At 42.2% G+C, this 11,647-nt stretch overlaps 1 protein-coding gene across 1 annotated transcript in view; it reads right to left on the bottom strand.

The window, feature by feature from the left end:
- Positions 1 to 11,647, bottom strand: part of JARID2 (jumonji and AT-rich interaction domain containing 2) — a 250,999-nt gene that overhangs the window by 113,066 nt on the left and 126,286 nt on the right. The window contains exon 2 of the mRNA XM_042463243.1: positions 7,380 to 7,515. Coding sequence (XP_042319177.1) covers positions 7,380 to 7,515 — 136 coding nt within the window. The remainder of the gene's footprint in view (positions 1 to 7,379; positions 7,516 to 11,647) is intronic.

Raw genomic sequence — 11,647 nt, forward strand, 5'->3', positions numbered from 1 at the left:
TGCACTGGTGTGCTGCTCTCTATTGCTTGCATTTATTGACTGGATGAGGGCCACCCACAATCTGAAATGCATGTCAGGCAGAACAATGGCACTTAAAAATATATAAATACAATATGCAGCATACACTAGTACCGTCTATATATTTCATGGCACGGGATATAAACTGAGACTCATCAGAGAGGAACTAAGTATACATGTACACTGCCTCTGAATCTATGCTGTCATATTTTAATCATTCACAGTATAGTTTGAGACAACACCAAATAATTTCTCAGTGGTCAAGAACTAAAATGCTAACAAACTGCTACTATTCATTAGCGTTTTGTGCATGAAATACACCTCCTTTTTGAGATGCTGGGTGAGCATTAGAAACAGAAGATGTTCACGTCTTAAAAATTGCTGACATATGCTACAGCCCCCAAAGGACAGAACAAACAGCCAAGAACACAAAAGCAGAGATTAAGTCCAGATGTACAGGCGCAATACAAAATTGGTGATGGATCAATGGACATGTGGACACTATGCAGCAACACTTCAGAAGCTCACTACTCTCTAATCCATATGCCATATTCTCTTGTTGCCTTGCTAAATCCACACCCACAATGGCCCAGTGCCTATGAAATCCTGCCACCCTCCTAACCATGGTAAGGAAGGCATAATAAACAGGCTAAGGACTACACGCTTCCTTCCTTCCTTCCTTCCTTCCTCCCTCCCTCCTACAGGAAATCACCCATTTCCAGTGTTTTGATTTAACTATGTTAAATGTGCTCTTCATCAGTGTTTTAAGTTGGCTTCCAAAGAAACATGTGAAAATCTAGTGTGCTAAACACGATTGAATCTCAGTGTTACATTTTGAAGGACAATTGAAGAATCAGACCACTATTAGTAAAAAGGTGAAGGACAAAAACACCTTGTATCTCATTAATGAGAACTACATCATCCTATTGACCTAGTGTGGTATAGTGATTTAAGTGTTGGAATGGGGCTCTGGGAAATCAGGGTTCAAATCCCTCCTCAGCTATGGAAACCCACTGGGTGAATTTGGGCAAGCTGCATACTCTCAGCCTCAGAGGAAGGCAATGGTAAACTCACTCTAAACAAATCTTGCCAACTCCCATGATAGGTTTGCCTTAGGGCTGCCATAAGTCAGAAATAACTTGGTGACACAACAACAACAACAACAACAACAACAACAACAACAACAATATCCTGCCACTGCTCTGGACAAATTCTGAACATTTACAATCCTGGAGCACAACTGAGGCTGCCTTTTCAAGGGACAGCTAGAACTGCAATAACAACAACAAATAAATAAATAAATAAATAAGAAAGATGTGAATCTACAGAATCTTCTGTTGTTCAGGCCAATCCATCCATCAATACATACCTTCCGGTCAGGCTGCTTCTCTCTGCTTCAGTAAGGATCTGTCAATCTGTAACTAGCAAGTTTCCCCCCCTCTGTTAAGTTAAATTTGTTGTTCTTGTGTGCCCTCAAGTCGTTTCTAACATTTGCAATCCTATCTTGGGTTTTTCCTGCAAGATTTGTTGGCAGGAGGTTTGCTTTTGCCTTCCACTGAGGCTGAGGGAGAGTGACTTGCCCAAGATCACTTAGGGGCCATAAAAAACCGGATTAACCATGGGAAGTTCATATTGGCCCCAATCCTTCCACAAGCAAAATCGAGGCTTTCACACCCGTTCAGGGGCAAATGCCCCTTGGCACGAGTCTTTTGAAAGCAGAGTAAAATCTGTATCTTTTGAGAAAAACCAGGTCTGGCAAATATGAACTTTGCCCCGGTCATGATCGGATCAAGTTCAGGGGAGGGATTTATGTCAGAGGGAGGGAGGAGGAAGCTGGTGAATGCCTTTGCTACACACAACACACACACACCTGCAGGTTTTTAAATTTGACAGAATATGCGCACACTGCTGCCAGTTTGTTTTTAAAGAAGGGGGGAAAGTACTCATTCCATTGGCCAATGGCTGTAGGAAACATCACCTTTGATGAAAGCATAAGTGAATTTGATTGACAGCAAAGGAGCCTTCTTTTTAAACCAGTACTGAAAACGTGAACTTCAGAGCGGTAAATTACCCCGATTAAGGTAAATGATAGTGGGCACTTTCTTCCGGAGAGATTCGGGAGAGGGGGACCTGGATCTGCCCAGTTCCATCCAGAGCAAATGGGCCAGTGGGAATGGGAGCCTAGTTGGTTTCTACGGATGAGTGGGAATTTGAACTCTGGCCTTCAGCATCATAGTTCAAAACTCAAACTACTACAGTATATCACATTGACTCATTATGTTAACTATGCTGCCTAAAACCCTTTCCTGATTGTCATAGTCTGCCATTTTACAAAACAGATGTCTTCAAAAAGTGCTCACTTCAGTCCTGAAATTTATTTTTAAAATCCTAACACAAAAATAAACCATGTACAGAAAATTTTGGTAGCATAACTAGGTAGGTTGCTACAAAACCCACACATCTAAACAGGTGTTTTATTATTCCTGAAGTTACCAGGTCTAGTAATTAAATACTTGAACATATTTATAAGTTTTTCACTCCATGTTGCTTGGTCTTGTTCAATAAAAAGTGAACACTTGTGCAAAAATGTTTTACTCTTGGCTTTTATGTCATAAACGTGATACTAAAAGTTTGAAAAGCGGGTAAGTCTTATTGCTTAAGCCTTCAGGTATTTTTATACCCCACCAACTTATCTTAAAAATAAATGAAACGCTCCATAAATAATTATATTTTAATAGTCTTACAGGAACAAAGTTTCCTTGAACAAATGTTGATGTAAAAATACGGATAGTGTTTAACGGGAAGTTTTCAAACCAATACAGATGGTTCTTTGGGTTTGGGCATAACCAAATGACTTTAAAAACTCCACATGCATGCCCTGAAGTCTTTTAATCAAAGAGTGTTGTGGCCACCCACATGTAATGTTCTATGTTTGTGCCTGATGAAGACAACACTCCTGCTACCCACCTCACATTTAATTTCACATTTTTACAACTTCAACTCTGAGAGGAATTGTAGAAACAGTTCTTTTTTGGGAAACAAATCAGGATGGCAGCAGAGGCTGCATCTGTATTGCAGAAACAATCCAGTTTGACACCACTCTAACTGCCATGACTCAGTGCTATGGAATTCTGGGAACTGTAGATTGTTGTGCCACTGGAATACTCTGGCACAGAAGGCTTAATGTCTCACATAACTACAGTTCCCAGAATTATATAGCATTGAGCCATGGCAGTTAAAGTGGTGACAAATTTGGTCATTTCTGCATTGCAGATACAGTCAGAGACTCCAGATACAGTACAGGACACTTGGGAAGGGATATGATCTTGGGCAGCCATTCCTATTCTTCATGTCAGGACCACTTGCTAATAAAAGTACATTTGTAATTAAATATCACTACCCGTCACTACTCTCTGTGTTGAGCGCTAGCATGCAATAGTGGTATGAGTGTTGGACTATGACTCTGGAGACCAGAGTTTGAATCCTGGCTCAGCCATGAAACCCACTGGGTGACCTAGGGCAAGTCACACTCACTCAGACTCAGAGGATGGCAATGATTTTTAAAAGAGAAAACAGCCCTTGTGTGCTGCATTTTTATTTGATGTTTTTAAATACAGTGGGTCCGCCATAACCGTGAGCTAGCCATATGTGGACTGAAGTACTTGTAAAGGTAACCTCCTCTGCACGAATCTTGCCAAGAACACTCCAGGTTAGGTTTGTCTTAGGGTCGCCATAAATCATAAATGACTTGAACCCACACAATAACAACAACCCTTCATGTCAGTTTTTCTTCACTAGTTTCTGACCAGGGGAACAGAGCGCTGCAATGCCCAGCTTTAGTACTGATCCACCTCCTCCCCCTCCATTTATACTTTATAAACCTATAGGTCACTAACAATCTAAACCTATATAGCAGACTACCTATGAGACCAAACTGCAACCACTTGAAACTAGTAACTGAACATCACATTAGTTCTCATTCAGCTAATGAACTCCCTAAAAAGAAAACAATTCTTATTTTCCAAATTATACAGGGGAGGATGAGACTGTACCAGTTTCATTAGATTTGATGATGAACGCAGTGCACACAAACAAGGACCTATACAGTCAGTGAGTAAAGGTCAACTATGTGAAACACACCAAAACCATGCCTGGAAGTGAGTTGCAAACCATGATTAATCATACATAGTGAAGCCAGTGAATCTACTGAAGAGAAGGCTGAGTAGACAAACCGCTTTAAATTATAGGCTGCCTCACTGTTTGAAAGAGCAAGCCAGGAGTTTGGGTTTTACAATACAACTAGCTCAAAACATGGTTCAGCATTTTGTCTACTTTGAACCATTCTCCTTCCTAAGATGGGAGTGCAAAATAATTAGTTCGTCTAATACTGGGATTAGACATTTAGATGTGTATGCGGATTAATCACAAGTAACTTTACCATGTTCATAGGAACAGGGTTGATTGTGCATTGTTGTTTTTTAAAAAAGAAATCTACCTTGTTATATGATGTATTTTGCTGAGAGGGAATACAAAATACAGCCTCATGAATAAAAACCAAGAATACTTACATTATATACTTCAATTTTACAGCCATCTATTTCATGTCTAAAGCAACATTAGAAAGAAAGCTATTTCCCATGAGGATGAGATTCTCTCTTACAAAGAGGCCTCTGAAAAACTGATTATCACAATCCCAAACCCTGGGCTTATTAAAATTGTAGCTGAAATAGCAGATAGTAACATTCAAAATTACAGTGCAGGTTCCCTTGGGTTCCCTTGGGCTTGCTGATGTGTTATCCTGTTTCCCAGAGTTCGAAAGGCTCCCGTTGAATGCTACAAATAGTTTCCTGACATCACACAGAAATATCCTCTTCTGATTTTAACGTTTCCACATGGTGGAAGAGAAACAAAGGCACACTGTTAACAACAGGACAGGGATCATTCTATACCCTGTGAATATCTAGAAGCAACAAAGGAAATACCTACTAAAGCAAATACGACGCTAAATTAACACATCTGTTTATGAAATCCTTTCTAGCATACTACAGCTGGAATAATGACAAGGGCTTGCTTCAGAAAAAAACATGGTTTATACTTAAAAAGGGGGCCTTCTAATCCTCTTCTCCTAGTCTCTCCTTTCCATCCATGTTCCAACTGAAATCCTCTTCAGAATAAAACCCAAGCTGGCAACCTATGGTTTGAGAGCTTTCCCTCCACAAGAGCAATGTAGGACACATTTTGAAGCATACATATCATCCTGTTTTGGAGGACCCTACAATACTGGTTTGCTCTATTTATTTATGCATTTATTTTTATTATTTAGTTTATGTCCTGTCTTATTTTATACAAGTTTTAAAAAATAAACAAACAATAACTCTATAATTCTATGGTTCTATTTAAAAAGTCTGATTGAGGAAGAAACCAAATTACAGCACAATGCAGGGGGAGATGAACAGTGTAAGTGCAAGTTTGGACATGTGATGCCAAATCAATTCAGTTGCAAGTAAAACAGACACAGGTGTGGAATGTTAATACTCTTTCATGTGGACTACAATAGCCTATTTAAAAAGTTAAACAATGGCGGGTTATAAACCACCGCTTTGAGGCGGTCTGCCGCCGCCGTTTGCTCCGTGCGGGAGCCGCAGCAGCCACACCGCATGGCTCCCGCACGGACCGAAAAAGAAGCTCCAAAATGGAGCTTCTTCTTGCGGCGCCTCTGTGACATCACGAGGTGCCAGGGGCACATTCGCGACGTCACAGACGCCACAACACGTTCGGACGCACAGCGTCCGATACGTAAAGATGGCGCCGGCCGTGTGGAACGGCCAGCGCCATATTGTATGGACAGAGTCCGTATTAGAGCCAGGGGCGTCTAGGAGAGACGCCCCTTTTTTAAAATGGGACGTCCTGCGGACGTCCCAAGTGGCAGTTTATAACCCGCCATAGTCATTTCATAGCCCCTACGAACACCTACTAAGAATATTTGCCAACCATATCACTTAATTTCCCCCTCTTTCACAAAAAGGTTAGACTAATTCCTATGGAGGTAAACCTAAAAGTAATCCTAAATAATGCAAAATTAATGAGGTTCTGCCAATAAAATCTGCATGCATTCTGTCCATTAGTGTAATTTGCCAAACAATATTTAGTTTCAGCAAAGCATCATTTAGAATTTCGGAGTTCTGCTCCTCATCTGTTCTTCTCTGTGTGTGAGCAGTTCTGAGAGCAAAAACTAGGTTAAACCCGCTTCTCATCAAGTCTACTTTAGGAGAAACCAGATGCCATAAAATCTCAGTCATGCTCTATAACCTGGCACTCCCTCAAAGCTTTACAACACAAAGTTCCTGCGCATCACGCCTTCAAGGCCTCCTCTCCTCCCTTCAGACTATCGTGGGGGGAAAGCCACAATAGAGCAAGAAACTTTCCTAAAGAAACTGACAGAATATCAATTGAACACCGACATTATAGAAAACAGGCAGCTAAAGCTACTTTGTGTACTCTAGGCAGGCAGAAATGGTTTGCTGCTAAAACATGATTTTCAGATAGATGTTTCACATTTTTACCAGGCTGAGAAATCAGAGGGAGTTTCTTTATCAGAGACTTTGTAAATTATGGAAGATACTGTATTCCCACCTATTTGTATCTTTATTAATAAAACACTGTATTTCTCAATGAGTAAGTGGTGAAATACGATGCATCAAAATTAGTGCAAACAGAGGTACAAGTAATTTATGCAAGAAGCCAACTGCTGTTTTAATGTTTGTAAACGTGCAGTTGCTCAGACATTAGGAAAATGATCTAGACATGTCCAAAGCAACTGCTGTGGTTGTCAAATAATTGCTGTTCAGAATGAGCACTAATATATATAATAGCACTTTTTTTTACTGAACAAAATCAAAACTATTTTTGATGAAATGAACGCAGCAGACTGTTCAACATTAGGTTGAGATAATTTGTAAAGGGCCACATTGTGAAGTCTGCATTTACAATACATAATATGAGTGAATACAGAGAGCCAGTTAAGGAGTGGTAACTTAACTATGGTGGTCATGCAGCTTCATAGAAAGCCAGTCATCTGTATCATTCCCTCATGCAATGAAAATAATTTTGTCACTCCACCGCTTCCCTGGATTTCCAAACAGTGCTAGAGTAAAATGGACTCAATCTTGCTCAGGTGGAAACAAGTTGTACTTATTAAAGAGAGTGAGGATGCTAGATATATAGGAAATATTTTCTCCCATTCAACCCACAGACTGCACATACAGGAGGAGGGGGACACAAGATCCAAGACCCCTGCATTGTGACTACCAAACAGAGCATTCTGACCCAGGGTAAGGCATATATCCTGAGAAAAGACTCACCATTTACGCCTTTGAGACTCCCATGAATGCCATCGCCATGTTGCCTCTTCTGTGCGTTCTTGAATTCCTTTAGGGATAAGTAAAGGACTTTCCGTACCACCCTTTCTTCCGACCATGGAATTCCATCACTATCATCCTATTAGGACAAGAAAAAGGAGAGGCAGAAACTTATTTAATATTCAAACATTTAAACACACACACACACATAAAACTTCTTAGATGTCAAAAGGAGATTAATTTTTTTTTAAAAAAAGCCTTACAGAATTGTTCTGAGGCCTTGTTCTCCTTCTGGCAGCAGGCTAAACCTTTTTTATTATCATTATTCAGACAAGCTTTTAAAACAGAAAGTTTTTAAAGAGCAAGTCTATAGGATGCTGTACTGTTTAATGGAACTTTTTTTAAAGAGCTTTTCAAAATCTTTTAAACTGAATTTTACTCTTTTATTGAAGTGTGACAGCACTTAGTGTGCTGCAAATAGTTTAATTCTATTTTAATGTTCTCTTTTTGTATTGTTCTTTCAAATTATGAACCACTCTGAATTTCAATTTTTTGGAGAAAGAAGAATATAAATATAATAAACAAACAAACCAATTAATTAATAAATAAAAACCCCTGTGAAATTTCTAGAATGAAGGATTATTTTTGAGGGAAACATCAATTCACTCATGAAGCTGTTGCTATCATCAGCATTAGATTAAGCAAATAATTTGTCCCGTTTCGGACTCCCTTTGAGTTTTGTATTCCCTTACTCTGACACATCAAGATTTCTTAATCTTCTTCTATACTCTTGTCTTCCTATCTTCTTATATAATTCTACATATCCCTGAAACAACTTTCCCCTTTCCACTCAATCAATTCATCTGTCTACTTCTCATATAAAAACACACTCCTCTTTTTATGCACTGCAAAAATAATGCAGCTTGACACCGTTTTAACTGCTATGGCTCAGTGCTATGGAATTTTGGATTTGTTTTGTGAGATATTTAGCCTTCTCTCTCAGAGCGCTCTGGTCCCAAAACATACTGTACTATAAATTCCATAGCACTAAGCCATGGCAGCTAAAGTGGTGTCAAACTGCATTACCCCTGCAGCGCAGATGCAACTTATAAGTATTTCCTGGGCAATGCTAGATATGTCTGTTTCATATTTTCTGTTACCCTCCCAAACTTGATTGGCATAGGGATTCCTCCACTGTAGATACACTTGTGACAAAACAACCATGAGTGCATAACAGTGTGCAAAGAAGCACACATACCCCCACCTGTGCAGATATAAAATCACATGTGACCTGGCCCTCAACCAGAAAAAAAATGCTTTTAGTTACAAAACAGTGATGTTTGGCTATCTTTCTTCAACTGTTATATTGTCGATCCTTGACATTCACAAGGGTTAGGGGCACAAGAAAAGTCAAAATTCATTATTGAGAGCAGTGTGCACATGCGCACCCCCATCTGCCTTCCGAAGCCTCAAACAGCTCTAACAAGCTCCCTGAGGCGTTGGAACAGCAGAGGAGCTTGCATTCGCGGCTCCTTCCTTCCCTTCCAAGGCTTCAAGGTCTGGGGTGTTCTCTGGAGCCTTGGAACGGCAGGAAGGAGGGCACACTTACTTTCCCCAAACCCCTTCCAAGGCAGAGAGCTGCATGGGGAAAGAGGCAGCTCTCTATCCTAGAAAGGGATGAGATTGCACGCACCCTTCCCAGCTTCTCCCTCCTGGGCTTTTCCCCACCCTGGGGGAAAAGCCAGAGAGGGATGAGGAGGAAGAGTGCATGCTCAGCGGCCTTGTGAATAATCGAAATCATGAGTGTCAAAGCTGCAAAAGTTGAGGGACAACTGCAGTTTTCCAGTTTTGCTGACTTTTTAGGAAACTGTTCCTGGTGATAGAGTTTCTCAAGGGCTGCCAAGGGAGAAGATTAGAGTTTTCTGGACGACCTTCATTTCAGAAAGAATAACCTAAGTCATTGCCACAGTTCAGAAAGAAATCAAAACATGAGTATCAGTGATCCAATCCAGAGGACAAGAACATTCACACACTGCATGATAAATATGGTTAAGAAGATGGGGGGGGGGGGTTTTTTTTTTTTTAAAAAACTTCCTTTGGAGATGTCAGAGAGAACTTGGGGACTTGAAGCAACATGCAAAGCCAATGAACAACAAGCATAAATGTTTATTTTCAATTCTATGACAGATTACTTGACTGGGGGAAAAGAAAAACATGGAGCAAAACAGCAGTGATAGCAAAGCAAGTTAGCAATTTGGCAGAAGATGATCATTACACACTAGGGAAACACGGCTGCACTGCAACAGCAGAGATTTATGCCCGCATTACTTTGAACATGAAGCATATGCAGTGAAAATGACAGCATTTCACTTTGCAAAGCAAGCATGGCTTACAAAAACTTACTGTTTGCTATTTTGCTACACAGAGCCAAGAAGAGATAGGGAAAATTATGATGGTAAACCCGACAATTAAAAACCATTATTCTCACTAACAGCACATAATTAGCTGTTCTCCTGTTATTCTGATGGCACAGATAAAGATGAAGCATGGAGAGAGCTGATGTTCTTGTGGTATCCTTCTTGAAGAAATACGACAAGTATTAAGCCTAAAATCTTCAGAAACTAATCATAATTACAGTTACAATCATTCGATCATATTTACAGGTGACACTATTGGACAATGATACCATACAAACTAGAAGACTTGGGAGAGCTATATGTTGAGATCTTTCACTCCACAAATCATAAGAAAGTGGAATGGCTCAAACTGCTCTTTTTGTATGAGAAATGTTCAATAAACTCCATTTGTAATATTGTAACTACTTACAGTTCTTTAATGCTCACAAGTAATATTTCTGGTCACTTGCTATGATTAAATGATCATAAGCAGAACCTCAACTTGTCTACTCTATAACAAGAGAGAGTAGTTTACATCAACTGACACTAGATGTGATAGAGTTGGTATACAATGGGACCCCAAATCTTGGCTTGTTTGAGAGCAACTAACAAGAATCTCAGATTTGGATGGTGTGGTAAATTATCAGTTTCTAGTTGTTTCACCCATTCACCAGTAATAATGTTGTAGAAACGAACATGCTGCACACATCACAGTGTAACAGATAAGACAGGTATTCTCACTTCTTGCTACATGTGAATAGGGATGCCATAACCCGGCGGCCCCCATGATAAACCTGCTTTTGGGGGGCTCCTCCCGGTCCCGGTCTGGTTTGGCCCCCAGCCCCTGGTTCGGGGCCCACGCAGCACCAACCCACTTTCCCCTGCCTCCCCGCGCGGCCGCGCCACCCACACCTCCTCCTCCGTTCCAAGCTGTGCGGACATGTGGAGGAGGCAAAGGAGGAGGAGGTGCGCGGGGGGAGGTGGGGGAGGGTGGCGCGGGCACGCGCAGGAGGCGCACCTCCTCCTCCTCCGTTGCAGGCCACGCCAAGCGGAGGAGGAGGCAGAGGTGCCTGTCTGGCTTGGTGCTCCCTGTGTGCACGGCGCGCGCGCACCAAGGCAGCAGGCACTGGCAGGCAGCCACCCACCACCTCTTCCGCCTGGCACGCCCCCGCGCTGGGCTCTTCCTTGGGCCCGGGAGGCGGAGGCAGAGGAGGAGGCTGAGGTGGGTGGCTGCCTGCCTCCTGCCTTGGCGCGCGGGCGGGGGGAAGAGCGCGCCAAGGCAGCCACCCACCTCCTCCTCCGCTTGGGCCTGGGCTGGGAGGCAGAGGAGGAGGAAGGAGGGAGGAAGGGAGGGAGGGAGGAGGAGGAGGAGGGAGGAAAGAAGGAGGAAGGAGGAAGGGGGAGGAAGGAAGGAAGGAAGGAGGAAGGAGGGAGGGAGGGAGGAAAGAAGGAGGAAGGAGGAAGGGAGGAAGGGGAAGAAGGAAGGGAGGAGGAGGAAGAGGGAGGAAGGAAGGAAGGAAGGAGGGAGGGAGGAAAGAAGGAGGAAGGAGGAAAGGGGAGGAAGGAGGGATGAAGGAAGGGAGGTGGAGGAGGGAGGAAGGAAGGAGGAAAGCAGGAGAAAAGAGGAAAGGGGAGGAAGGAGGGAAGAAGGAAGGGAGGAGGAGGAGGAATGAAGGAGGGAGGGAGGAAGGAAGGAGGAAGGGGGAGGAAGGAGGGAGGGAGGAAGGACAAGGAGGAAGAAGAGGGGGGAAGAAGAGAATAGTGATGATGATGATATCAGCCAGCTTCTGAGGCACGACCAATGTAAGTTGCTCTGATTTTTACAAACTCATGCGCAGTGAAGAAAAAACCAAAGTCCCTTGACCAAGTACACAC

The sequence above is a fragment of the Sceloporus undulatus genome, chromosome 4 (assembly GCF_019175285.1).
Source record: "Sceloporus undulatus isolate JIND9_A2432 ecotype Alabama chromosome 4, SceUnd_v1.1, whole genome shotgun sequence".
NCBI classification, from domain to species: Eukaryota; Metazoa; Chordata; class Lepidosauria; order Squamata; family Phrynosomatidae; genus Sceloporus; species Sceloporus undulatus.